Source organism: Elephas maximus, chromosome 20 (genome assembly GCF_024166365.1).
Source record: "Elephas maximus indicus isolate mEleMax1 chromosome 20, mEleMax1 primary haplotype, whole genome shotgun sequence".
NCBI lineage: Eukaryota > Metazoa > Chordata > Mammalia > Proboscidea > Elephantidae > Elephas > Elephas maximus.
This window is the reverse complement of record NC_064838.1, coordinates 56,342,876-56,356,688: the sequence shown is the minus strand read 5'-3', so window position 1 is coordinate 56,356,688 and position 13,813 is coordinate 56,342,876. Positions and strand designations below refer to the sequence as shown.

Sequence of the window (13,813 nt, the reverse complement as noted above, 5' to 3'; positions counted from 1 at the left end):
AAAAGGCTCCATCACTGGAAACCCCAAGCTACCCAGCTGCCCTTTGGGTATGAAGGCCACTTCCTCCACTTGTATTTTAAAAAGTGATGCTGGGACTTGGTCCCTGGTGAGTCCACCTCAATTCACAGTGTCTCCTTGGTGCCCCTTGGCCACCTATTAAGACACGTGGCAGGAGGGAGGGTGTTCTGGGCTGAGGGAACAACGTAAGCCAAGGCACAGGGATGGGAGTGCACTGGACGCCTTCACGTCTCTTCGGGGCCAGGGAAGACCTATGGCATGTGGCTGCCCTGTCTTTCCAGCTTTGTCACCTATGTGGACTTCCACCCCAGCGGCACATGTATTGCTGCTGCCGGCATGGACAACACAGTGAAGGTGTGGGATGTCCGGACTCACCGGCTGCTGCAGCATTATCAGCGTGAGTGTCTGCTGGCTTCTTGGTTCCATGGGGCCGTGCTGGTACCAGGGGTCTGATTTATTGCCGTGGTGCTTAAATGGCCTGTGCTGCCTGAGGATGGCCTTGGTGAGTGGGTAGAGTCTGGGCCTGTGGGGATCTCCAGGGGTGGGTAGTCTGTGGCATGGCTGTCCTGGCTTGGAACTGTGGTCACAAGGTGGGCATGGTGCTGCCTGGCTTCTGCCAGGTCCTTTGATGCCCGCCCACAAGCGGCAGAGCCACATGCTCGCTGCAGGGCCAGACAGGGGCCTCAGTGAATATCTGGCCAGGGCTCTTCAAGTTTCCGCTAGGCTTCTCAGGAGCTGCCCATACCATTCACCCTCGGTAATGGAGGCTCTGCCCTCCCCAGGTGATCTGTGGTGAAGGGGCAGGGCTGTCAACAGAGGTCACTGTTGTTGGGACCATGGCCACCTCTGGCCCCATGGTGTCTTCCACAGATGTGGGTCCATGAGCCATTGTGTAAGGGTGGACCTAGCTAGAGGCCAGGTTAGGAGCCAGACCCAGGGCTTTGCCCCCAATTCAGTTGTAGCTCTTGGAAGGCAGGACAGTAGACATGGGCTGCTGTCAGGCTCCAGGTTGGGAGAGGGGGCTTGAGTGTGATGAGGGTGAGGTAGCCAAAGGTGTTGGGGGTTGCTGAGTGAGTATGGCTGGGCAGGGTGATGAGGGCCCCCAATGCTGGCGATGGGATTTGGGTTTAGGAAGCTGGCGAGGGACTATAGGAGGAATCGGGAGTTGTGCAGCGGGCAGAACAGGGATGGGCAGACTGTGCGCTCAGGGCTGAGACCAACCAGGGAAGAGACAGAGCTGGAGTTGTGCGAAGAACAGTGGTTGTTGGCTTGGGACACCATTTCCAAAATTCAGACCTGAAAATGGGAAGGATGTGGCTGGACAAAGGTGTGGGGCTTGAGCTGAGCTTTGCCCGCCCACATACACACCTCCCGCAAGCCCTATTCCTGGCTGATTCTCAGACGCTTGACTGGCAGTAGGAGAGGCTGGCACTTTCTTGAGGGTAGTGGAGGTGAGCAGACCTCCCAAGAAGGTGGAGAAGAGCCCATTCTTGAAGAGCATGTGGTGGGGGGTGCGCTCTGCTGCCTGCTCTGGCATTGCTAGCTGTGCAACCTGGGGCAGGTCACTTGACTCCTCTAGGCTCCCTAGACAGTGATAGGACCTGTCTCACAGGTGGTGTTGGGAGGATTATTGAATAGTCCACATCAAGACCTTAGAGTGCTTGCACAGAACAGGAACCAGGTACAGTGTTAGTGACAATGATGGCACTGATGATGCTGAGAGTCACAGCCCTGGTGTCCAGGACTCTGGTCTCCTGGGGAGGGCAGCCCGCTTGGTCAAGGTTTGCAGTACCCAATACTACCACCAGGTGGCAGGAGCCAGCCACAAGAACCAATTCTTTCTGAAATATTTGGCCCTGGGGTTTGTCACTGAGGCTATTCGTTTCAAAGAAAGGCTTCTGACAGGGCAGCATCCACGTGGAGGCTGTGCCTCTCCCTTCCCTCCTGCAGGCTTAGAGGCCTTTCTTCTCCTGTTCTGGACCAGGCCTGACTTAAGGGCTGGGAGTTGGGGCAGGTGGGCAGGTGCGGAGGAGTGCGGGGTGGGCACGCCAGCCTCTGAGTGTGAGCTGGGGCGGGGGCTTGGACAGGGAGAGGTGGGAAGGGAAGGAGCACAGGCTGCTGTGTTCTTTATCTGTAAAAGGCATGATGATAGTGCCTTGCTCATGAGGTTTGCGTGGAACTGACGGCAGAATCCACATGAGGATCCTAATACAGTGCTGGGCATGTGGTTCGTTCCACATGAGTCTTGGTTGTTGTGGCTTTGGGAGAAAGGATCTCTGGTGACCCTGGAAGGGTCCAGGCCTATCTGATGGATTGGGTCTCTGGTGTGAGCAGGGTGTAGCAGCTGGTACCCATGGGGGAGGGCCTTGAATGCCTTGCTTTGGCCTGAAGTCCAAGGACATGGCTGGAAGGCAGTGCTGGGACTGTTGCCATCACTTGAGGAGCAAAGGGATGAGGGGCGTCTGAGAGGACGGCAGCTCAGATCATTGGCTGGGGCAGAGGGCCAATGTGCCTGGGTGACTGTGCTGGCTGTCCATGCCTGATGTCCAAGTGAGGGCTGGACATGAGAGTGGGGGAGGGGTCAGGCTGGGGGCATGAATTGGAGATTAGGTAGAGGCAAATGCTGACTCTGGGACAAGAGAAGGACGGAGGCCACAGCCTGGCCCCCTGAAATTGAGGGGTCGCGGAAGGAAAAGGTCCACAAAGCAGCCAGAGTGAGGGGTATGGGCCCCATCTCCCAGCGGTGGAGGGCTGGGAGGGACAGAGCTGAGGGAATGAAGGAAAGTGGGATCTCATAAAACTGGTGGTCAGGAGGGTAGTGTGAGGCAGAGCAGTCAAGGAGAGTGGTGGGTGCTGGGGAGAGGTCCCTCGGGCTCTCACAGGAGCAGGCGCTCGATGGCTGGCAATGCCCTGGAGGTCATGGTTGGGTGAGTAAGCACCAGGGCCTTGTCCTCAGTGAGCCCCAGGTGCATGTGGCTGTCGGCTCTGCTGTGAGGGTTCAGCCTGCTTTGCTGCTGTCCTTTCCTCCTGTGACAGATGGAGCCACTCATTGAGCTGCAGCGTCTTGTTCTAGTCTAGACCAGAGGCTTAGAGGGGCTTAGAGTACCCTGTAAACACAGCTGGGCCCCCCCGCAGCCCTGCTTGACAGCAAACGGATCCATAGCCTCTCGGCTCACCTCGAGGGCTCAACGAGAGCCTGGGTGAGCTGAGCTCATTTGCTGATGGAGGTACCTGGCTGGGTCGATCAGGTCTAGGGGCTCTTCTGGAGAGCTCTGTGGCTGAAGCCCTCTCCCTGGAGGCACCCCCGGCCCGATCAGCAACAGCTGTCCCACCCTGCAAATGCAGTGGGGTCTGTTCAGAAGCCGGTTTCCCAAGAAGGGCCCCCAGCCCTCTGGCAGTGACACCTGAGCTGTTTGCTGTCCCTGATCCCTAGGAAACCCAGGAGAGATTTTAAGGACACGGTGACATCCGTGTCACCCCTAGTGACCCTGAATGTGCACCGGAAACTTCCTGAGTGGGCTTTAGGCATGTGAGGCTGATGGGCTCTTCTGAGAGGTTTTTTAGCTAGCGATACTGCAGTGTGTGGCTACAAGCCCCTGTCTGCCTGTGTCCCGCAGCCATGGTCACACTCCATGGAGGGCCCGTCCTGTCCCAGGTTGGAGTTGTTGGAGTCAATGCCTGCTGGGGGCTTTTTGGTGTCATTTGCTCTCAGACAAGGAGTTTCTGGGCTCTGGCCTCTCACTGGGGGGAGCAGTTCGGATCTCCCAGCTCTTCCAGGAGCTGGAGGTGCTGGTGGAACCCTGGGAGATCCAATCCCCATGGGGGTGGGCGAGGCTCCGTATGCTCCAAGCCCATGTTAAGACTGTTCAGACATCTGAGCTGCAGCCCCCTCCCCGGAACCACATCGTGCTCTGTGCTGCACCGGCACAGGCCAGCCCATTGTCCGGTGACAGGCTAGCAGTCAGCCAGGCAGGGCTCCTCCTCCCTAACAGGTGGGCAGCGTGTGAGACTTGCCCATAGTCACACAGCTGGAAAGCTGTGAACCTGGTCACTAGCCCAGGGCCTCCAAGTCTGGCACTGTGTCCACATCCTGTGCCACTTCCTTACACTGTGATGACTCCTGCCATTTCTGTGCCCCGGCTTCCTGGGAGAGGCTGTCTCCTTGGCTGGCTGTCCACAGGGCTTGGCCTGGCCCTCTCCAGAAGCCGGAGTCAGAACTCTTGCCCTTAATGCACCCCTGGGCCCTCACCCCACCCCATATAGGGTCTTGGAGCGTTTTTAGGCAGCTGTGTAGCCCACACAGCCTGACCCTTTCCTTGGAGTTTTCAGCTGGAAAGGGTTCATCTGGAGGCAGTGCCCTGTCTCACCTGAAGTAGTGGCTCGCTGGCTATTTCCTCCCCATTCCTAAAATGGGCACTGACATGCATTTGGAAAGAGGGATATCTTGGGTGTCCCTTACCCCTGGCATCAGAGCACCCTCATTGTATGAATCCAGAGCCCTTTGGAGACTCGAAGCCGCTGTGTCACTGGTGATGCCAGCTGTGCATCACAAAAAGCCACCCCAGGTCAAGTAGGCTGAACCCTCTGTGGCGAGGGCCTGCCCCTGACAGGCATCTCCTCCTCGGGCACCGGCCGGCTTACCAGAGGCATGAGCCTGCAAGGCCAGGTGGGCTAACCGTGCTCCTGCCTCCCCAAGCGCAACACACTCTTAGGGGGTGAGGGTTCTCTTTTAATGACTCACTCAGTTGTGTAATCATATGTGACTGTACTCATGGTTTTTACCGTATTTTATTAAGTATTTTGGAAACAGGCACAGTAAAAATTAGCAGTGCCCCGTGCCTGTCCTCCCCAGAGGCCACCCCTGCTCTCTGTCTAGGGCTTCCCTCCGGATCCCTCTCTGCTTGTGCACACGTGTTTGCACGTCCACTCGTGAGGAGTGATGGCCACTCTATGCATTTCTAATAGTCTTTCTGCTTCTGTCTGTGGCGTCTGTTTGATCTTTGGTTGGCTGTGGCTTTTTTCCCCTGCTTGGCATGCCCCCAGCTTGGTAAACACTGGTGGCTGTTGGGTCCTGCCCCCCTCTGTGGCTCAAGTGCAGTATGAGCATGGGACTGAGGGCCTCTGTACTCAGCCCCCAGGAGCTGGCTGCCTAGACCTGTCAGCCCCTCTCCAGGCGGCCTCCTGGAGTTGCTGACTCTTGAGGGCATTCAGATATAAATATTACGTTAGGTAAGGCCCAAGTGTGCTCGGGAACATGCATCCACAGCCCCCAGCATGGTGCATCAGCTGTGGGCTCTCCTGAGGACTGTCCGTGGCCGACGTGGTTCCCAGTTCTGCAGCAGTTCCTGCAGCTCATGGTGCCAGGACAAGGGGTGGTTTTAGCATTCGCCTTTATGTTTATGGCACCTGTGACATGGCGGGGTCACACCTGTGGTAATGGGTGTGGAGGCCCCGGGGTCTCCCTCTGCAGCTGCTGAGATGCCAACGGCCCTTGTATTGGCTGTGGAGTTACTTTATCCTCATGTGGACCGCCCGAGTCGAAATTAACCCGACGGCAATGGGTATGTTACCTTTAAGGAGCCCTGGTGGCACAGTGGTTGAGAGTTCAGGCTGCTAATCTAAAGGTCGTTAGTTCGTATCCACTATCCGCTCCTTGGAAACCCTACAGGGCAGTTCTACTCTGTCCTATAGGGTTTCTATCAGTTGGAATCAATGGCAACGGGGTTTTTTTTTTGTTTTATTTTGTAGCTCAGTGGGGGCGGAGCCAGGGGTGGTGACGCACAGCGTGGAGACGCAGCGCGATGGCAGCAGTGGTGGCGGTAGTGGTTGGTGCCAGATGAAGGAGGAGAGCTCGCAGGCCAGAGGGGGTGGTGGCGGTAGCCTGAGGCACGAGTGGCGGCAGCAGAGGCAGAGGTGGAGGCAGAGGCAGAGAGAAAAAAGGAAAAGGAGCTCTGGTGGTGCAGTGGCTAAAGCGATCTTAAGTAAAATGGTCAGAGGTTCGAAGCCACCAGCTGCTCCCCAGGAGAAAGATGTAGCGGTCTGCTGTGGTAGAGATTTATAGCCTTGGAAACCATATGGGGTCGCTGTGAGTTAGAATCAACTCGATGGCAGCGGGTTTTGGTAGCTCAGTGATTAAGTAGTTGGCTTCTAACCTAAAGGTTGGCGGTTCAAGCCCACCCAGCAGCTGCGCAGGAGAAAGACTTGGCAGTCTGCTTCTTTTAAGATTAAAGAAAAAAAATCCTATGGGGCAGTTGTACTCTGCCCTACAGGGTTGCTGTGAGTCGGAATCGACTCAGTGGCAACGGGTTTGTTGGTACAGTGGTTAAGCACTGGGTTACTAACTAAAAGATTGGTGATTTGAACCCACTAGCCGTTCTGCAGGAGAAGAGATCTGGCGACCCGCTTCAGTAAAGATCAGTCTAGTGAACCCTATGGGGAAGTTCTACCCTGTTCTGTATGGTTGCTTTGAGTTGGAATTGACTCAGTGGCACCTAACAGCAACCTTTAGAGTTAAACGGTTAAGCAATTGGCTGCTAAATGAAGGTTGATGGTTTTAGTGCACCCATAGGTGCTGCAGAAGAAAGGCCTGGGGATCTGCTTCTGAGAAATTAGCCATTGAAAACCCTGAGGAGCACAGTTCTACTCTGACACACATGGGGTCGATTATGAGTTGGAATCGATTGATAGCAACTAGTATTTATGTTGCATTTGGTTTCCCTAAAGTAACAGTATATAAGACAGATTAAATGCTAGCTTTGAGCACTCTTTCTGCTCTAGTTTGACTGCTCGCTGTAGTGGGAGAGGATAGAGGAATCTTTACTTTCTCTAGCCTTGCGCCACGTGCCTCTGCCTGCCCTCCGTCCCTGGCTGCCTGCCCTCGGCTCTGGAGGAATCTTCTGTTCTCTCCAATCATGCTGCTCTCCCAGGAAATCCTTGTGGGGCTCTCCCAGCTCCTCTGAGCAAAGGCAACCCTGGCCCAGCCTCGTCACAGCCAGGCCCTGAGCCTCTCTTGGCCCTGATTGCCCATCCGCAGGCTCCGGCCATGCTCCCTGGGCATCGGGACGGCACCTGACAGATGTCCTTCCCCCTAGTGCACAGCGCAGCGGTGAACGCCCTCTCCTTCCACCCCTCGGGAAACTACCTGATCACGGCCTCCAGCGACTCAACCCTGAAGATCCTGGACCTGATGGAGGGCCGGCTGCTCTACACGCTCCATGGGCACCAGGTGAGGGGCATTGGACTGGTGCCAAACAGCATGGAGCGAGGTGGAGGTGCCTTCTTGAGGCCTGTGCACCTCAGGTGGCCTTCCCTTGGAGCCCACTGGGGACAGCTGCTGTGGTGCCCTCACAGCCTAGGCATTGATGTGAGATGTGGAAACGGGTTTGCCACCCATAAGACCTGCAGGGAGGAGGGACAGAGGCCTTTTCCCGTGACCTCGGGCAGAAGCGTGGGGCCTGGTACTGGTGCCCCTTAGAAGGAAGTACAGGAGTTATAGTGGGAGAGATGGGAGGGGGCATCTGGGCATGGTTAGCAAACTTCCTCCCAGGGAAGTTTAAATGGATCTGTCCCCTAATGGCCTCAGAAATCCCATGGCCCTGCAGTTGAGTTGAACCCTGAAATCCATGTCCCAAGTCGCCACTGGGGTCCCCTGAGGGTTCTGCGAGAATTAGACATCGATGCCTTTGGAGACAAAGACAATGACAAGTGTTTGGCAGAGGCTGGTGTGAAGGAGTGGAATCTCTTGTGTATTTTTTGTTCGGAGAATTCCTAGAATTGAATCAAGGGAGCAAAAGCTTTATTTCTCAGCAGCCGTCACCAAAGTATCTGGGGCCCTGGACTCTCTGAATGGGTTGTGGCCAGGCTGCGTGGGCTCCTGGGGATCTGAGCTGGGCTGCTTGGGGCTCTCCCTAGCCACTGGCCTGAGCTCAGGCCTCTCACACACACTCCCTCAGGAAGTGTGGCTGAGCCGTCTCCTGCTAAGCAGGAGGCAGGCAGGATAGAGGTGGAGGACAGGCCCTTGAGGGCTAGTGAGGCCAGGTGTGTTCATGGATCCTGGGTGGGGTGGCCGGATGTGGGGAGCCCATCCTAGGGCTCTCTGAGCTGTCGTTGTGGATCCCCTGCCATCCGAGATAGGGCACATGGGGGCCATTTGGCCATGGCTGGGGGCCAGGGCCTTCCTTCCCCTTGCTGCCGTAGGGCCTGGAGGCCACTTTCTGCCCTCAGGTTTGTGATGACCTCAGTCTTCCCTGTCAGAGACCCGTGTGGTGTGCGGGGCTAGTGGGCTGTTTACACTGGGTAGGCCGGCACAGCCAGACACAAGGTACGGCTGGGCTGGAGGGACAGCTGGTCTTGTCACAAGCATGTAATCCCCCTTGCTGGGGAGGTACCCGTGTTAACTCCTTGGCAGGGTGATTATTTAGACTCGCGTTCAACTAGTCTTGGATCTTATTACCAGGAGGGCTTTTGAAAACCATGTGCATCTTGCTACCTCTCCACACTCCTCTCCAAAGAGAAAAAGCAATACACAAAAACAAGGTGCAAACAGATGCACATCAGTGATCCCCTGGCAATTTTTCTCTTCTTGTGAGGGCTCTCTAACCAGCCGCCTCCCTCTGGCCCTGTGCCCACTCGGATGTGCTCTCTAAGGGAGCACACAAAGGACAACGCGTTGACATTGTGCTCCCTGAGGAGCGAAATGGAGGTCCCGGGGCATCTTCTTGCACGGTTGCTTGTCTGCTGTTGAGCCTGGAAGCGTGGAAACACAGCAGAGGGATAGCTGGCATTGTAGGGTGTAGAGACTGGGAAGTGGCTGTGGAAATGCTGGGTTGTTTCTTCAGGGTACTGAGCTCACAGTACCCAGAAGAAAGCAGAAAAAAGTTCATTTCTGTTGGTCTTGCCATCTGTTTGTCCATCCCTCTTCACTCCTCGCCCCATTGTGCTGGGTACTGGGTGGGGTTCCCAGCCTAGGGAGTAGGCGACTCCCTGGGGAGGTGGACAGAGCCGAAGGGAGAGTATGAGGTGAGAGAAGAGAATGGCAGAGGCAGGTTGAGCCTTACAAGGTGCTTGGGGGATGTGGCGAAGAGGCTGACCCTCATCTGTCCCATAGGGTGCAGCTCAGAGGAGAATGGGAGCCGGTGTTCGAGGCTCACATTTTTTTCTGCCCCTACCTCCAAAGTTATTGTTGAATACAGACACTGCAGTGGTTTGCCACAGGTTTTAGGGGCTCTTACTTTTGGGATACCTGTGACACCCTGCTCCACTGCAGGGTACTGCAGGTGCCAGATGTGGGAGCCCCTGGGCCTGCAGGTGATGCCGCCCTACACCAGCTTGCTGAGGGTTCTGCTGACTGATTCAGGAAGGAGGGAGCCCAGCCAGGGCTGCTCTGACTGTACTCCATCCCTGTGCTCACCATAATCCCTTGTCTCTTTCCAGAGAACAGTGATTGCTTCCTCATTCTCCTCATCCTCTCTTCGAGACCCATGGGGAGACTGCTGTGCACCCACGACTGGTGGACAGCTCCGTGTTGGTTCCCACAGCTGGCCCCAGTGGAGAGGTGCCCGACGTAGGCAGACCTGACCCACTTTTCCTTGCTCCTCTGCAGAGCTGGGTCGCTACACTGAGAGCATTTTCTCTTGGGGGCTTACCACTGATGTGGAAGTGTCATCATGATTGAAGAGTCTGGTCTTGGAGCTGGTGCGAATGCGTGAGTGTGTGTGAAGGAGGGCTGGCTGAAAGCCTTATTTACCCCAAATAAAGCCCAGCTCACTCCCTGTGGCCCCAACCTGGCAACCCTGGCACTGAGGTTTGCCAGGATTTGCTGTGGCTCCTTTGTCTGGCCTGGCTCTGCCCCTGGGCTTAGGGAAATTCAGTCACCCGATATTGGCTTCCTAAGGATGGGTAGTACGGGAGAGCGGCCTTAATTTGGTCAGTTGGTTAAAATAAAGAGCCCGCCAGCTGGGCTAAATGCTTAGTGCTTGTGGAGGTCCATGACCAAGAGTAGGGGCTGCTCACTCAGCCCTGAGGGGAGAGAGAAATCCCTGAAGGTGGAGCCACATATGACCCAGCATGTTTGAGGACGTCCAGGACTCATGAGGGTTTGTGAAAGATGCTGTTGGCTGGTTGGCTCATCTCTGGGAAGCTCTTTGAGGCCGCGTTGACCCTTTGGGGGTACATGTCACCTTCTGTTGAGCCCTGGGGGAGGGTCCGACTGGAAGTGAGGCTGACAGTGGGCTAGAGCTGTGCCTGGCTCTGCATTAGTGCTCTGCACTGGTGGCTCCTACACCTGGTAGTGGGTGGGTAGTGCTCATGCACTCCCCACTCACAGAGTCCAGGGAGATGCACAGCTTGGCTGTTTGGTGACTTGGCATTCTGCTCCGGTAGGTCGCGATGTAACGCGGGCCTGGTGACCAAGTGCCTGATAGAGCGTATCTGCTACCAGCCACTTCCTGAATCCTGTGGTTGGGCAGCTGCAGGGCTTCAGAGTGGGTCCTGGGTGTCAAAGGATTGTCTCATAGATAGAAAGGGAAAATTTGAAGGTATTTTTGAGTCCAGACAGGGAAACTGAGGGTCAGAGAGAGGTCTAGACTTACAGAAGTCTCACATGGCTTAGGCCGACAGTTGGAACAAGTACTCAAATCTTTGCCATTTCCACCATGCTCACTTGTTTGCACATATGGCTTTTAAAAGTTGAGTTATGATCTCACTCCTGTTTTTAGATCGCCGGTCTGTGTGGATGCCACCCGGCCTTGTGGCCGCTGTGTTCTGCACGCCCCAGCAGGAGGTAACCTGTGAAACTTTGGCTTGGACTTGGAGGACCTGCTTGTGGGAGTTCCCAGACGGGAGGGAGGGCCGCTGAGTTTTTCTGCCAATGGAGCAGCAGCTACCTCGTACTTCCATTTCCACTCTGTGAGAAGCAGGTTGCGGGGCAGAGGCCAGCAGAGAAGCCAGCCACAGGGAACTGCTGCTGAGGCGAGGCTGGCCTTGACTTGAAATGAGGGGCTCTGGGCGCTGGCACTACACTTCCATGCCCTACTGCAAGGGTGGCCCAAGAGAGCCCACTTGTTGCACATACACCCGGGCCCTCCCCTGGGGGGCGTGGGTAGGAGAGGTGGAGACAGAAGGGTCAACGGAGGCATGCTGTTGGCTGCCACTCTCTTGTCTGTGCTGAGGCTTGACATTTTCCTGACGTTCCTTTTGTTGTCTCCTACGGGCATGGAGGCACCAGGACCAAGGAACTACTGTGTGCTAGCAGGCTAAGGACAGGATCGTCCACCGTGGCCCTGGGTCTCCTGGGCTGGACCTATGTGCTGGCCTTAGGGGTGGGAGGGCAGCTCATCAGCCCAGGGGTCTGACCCTGTGGCAGCTTGGTGATTCTCTGGCGTTGCGATTGGCCACACTTTCCATCAGCCTACTTCAGGGGTCTTTAGACAGGTTTGTTTTGTGTGCCTGAACTGAGCGTCGTTTACAAGTTCCCTGAAGTCATCTAAAAAATTCCGACGCTACTCTCCTGCTATCCTGGCTCCGGGACTCTTAAATTACAAAAGGCTATTGAGGGATGCGGCTGGGGCTGAGAGGGTCTCCTGCTCCCGCAGGCTGGGACCTCGACACCATGTGTGCTGTAGCCAGGAATAGAGCTCTGTGGCTGCAGCTGGGGCACATGGCACTCTTTAGAAGCTTCCACAGGGCGAGTGTGGCTGAGTGATTTGGGTAGTGAGCAGAGAGCTGGAGCCCTTGCTGGCTGACCTCCATGGGTCCTGGACCATCAGCTGCCCTGCTGCTCTGATGGTGAGTGAGCTCAGCACTGGCAGGAGGTGGGGGTGGCTTCAGGTACAGCACACCTTTCCTTTACCAGGGGCAGGACGGGTAGAGGAGCCTGTTGGGGCCGAGAGGTGGGGTGCCCTTCCACCTCTAGCCCGAGTCTGCCTGTCCTGGGTAGAGAATGGTCAGGTCAGGGAGATGCTGCCTCCGTGGATATGGAGCAGGGCCCCCCTCCTCAGCCTTCTCGCCTGGGAACACCGGGGCTGGTGAAGAGCCTGCCCCAGGCACCTTGCCAGCACCTTCTTTGACTGAGGTTGAGTGCCAAGGTACGTTTGGTTGTGCATCTGGTGGGTGGTGATGCCCAGCCTTCTATAGAAACACCCCAGTGTTCCCAGGAACAAACAGCTTGTACCTGCCTGTTTCTGGCTTTGAAAACCCATGGGAGCCCCCATCTTGTGCAGTGGAATCATCCTGACCTCAGGGAGGCAGCCGACTGGGAAGGAGTGATGTGGGCAGTGAGGTCAGACCATTCCCAGCCTTGCCTCTTACTGGGTGACATTGGCAGGATTTTGGCTTTGCCGAGCCTCTTTCTTCATCTCTGAGATTGACATCTCTGTATCTGCCTCTTAGTAAGAGATGACATGTTTAAATTGCTCAGTACCAGACTGGCACACAGTAGGTCCTCACAGCTCTTGGAAAGTGATCTGATGCTGTTTTCGTGGGAACTCTTTATAAGACCATTAGGAGTTTCTTTTTCGGGCGCGGCCCTGCCACCGAGTGGGTGATGGACAGTCAGTGTTCATTACGAAAATGAGTCCGCGGTGGGGCTGTCCATGGTGACTTAGCTGCCCCGTTAATGGGAGAATGCCTGTTTCCTCTCCTGTCACCCACCCATGGAGTCTCTTGGGGAGATGTGTGGCTTTTAATTTTGTTCAGAGTTGATCTCTTCTCCCCCAGAATACTCTCTTGCTTTGGCTTTCCTTTCATCGTGCAGTTCCTGACATCTCTCCTCCTGGTGAGGGGGCTGAGGTGACTCCCCTGACCCAGACACGCTTGTCCCATCAGCTGCCCCCTACCACTGGCTCGAGGGTCATTGTCACGGTTTGTGGCTGTGCCGTGGCTGGCGCCTTGGTCTCTGGGCCTGTCTGTAGTGCCCCTGTGTTAGCCCTGGTCACCAGTCATTTTCTCTGGGGAACAGCTGCTGGAGTACAGGCCAGGGATCAGGAAGCTCAGGTGACAGCCCTGGGGCTGGCTCGGAGCAACTGGAGGTACAAGTACCCTTCTGAGGCTCTGGATCGGTGGCGCCGTGACAAGCAGGACGAAGGGGAGTCCCTGCTTCTTGTGGGTTGAACAGACTTTGGGATGTCGGTGCTGCCGAGGAGCCTCTTCTTCCTGCCTCGCCCCTCATTTTACAGAAGGGAGACCAGCTGGGAGAGGGAAGGGCTTTCCCACCGACTGCAGCTGTCGTTCAGAGCCTCGTGCCTGGAGCGAGGTCCTCACAGTCTCTGTGGCACGCGTGGGGGCAGTGTACTAGAAATACAGATTTATTTTCTGTATTTTCTGAAACATATTCTCGAGCCACGCGCCTGTAGTTTAAGCCCCCTTGAGCTATTTGGGAGAGTTCGGTGGGTGGAATGTGGGTGGGGAGTTAAGTCTGGTGTTTATGGCTGCGCAGTAGGTGAGCGTGTCGCCACAGAGTGAGTGGCACAGGGATGGTTGGGCACATGGCCCACTGTGGTCGGCAGCCATCGCTAAAGACCTGGAGGCTGCACCTGAGCCATGTGTGAGGGACCATGCTCTGAAGCTTGGTGAGAAATCACGGGCTCAGAGGGCAGGACCCCCAGGTGTTTACTGAGCACCAAGGCCATGCTGGCTGAGGCGGGGAAGTAGCAACAAAGGGGGCTCCCCTTGAGGAAGAGGATGGGAGTTGCACAGAGGGGCAGGGGCGTGCAGGCTGCCCTTTGGGAGAAGAGGCACTCCGGGTAGAAAGACACTCTGAAAATGTACCTCTCGTCCCTGTTTGTCGAGCACTCTGCGG

General features: G+C 56.1%; 1 protein-coding gene across 5 annotated transcripts in view; it reads left to right on the top strand.

The window, feature by feature from the left end:
* The window catches only part of POC1A (POC1 centriolar protein A), a 79,681-nt gene that overhangs the window by 17,557 nt on the left and 48,311 nt on the right, over nt 1–13,813 (top strand). For all 5 annotated transcript variants that reach the window (XM_049862864.1, XM_049862867.1, XM_049862863.1 and 2 more), the window contains 2 exons: nt 300–415; nt 7,110–7,243. In XM_049862864.1, the coding sequence (XP_049718821.1) occupies nt 300–415; nt 7,110–7,243 (250 nt within the window). The remainder of the gene's footprint in view (nt 1–299; nt 416–7,109; nt 7,244–13,813) is intronic.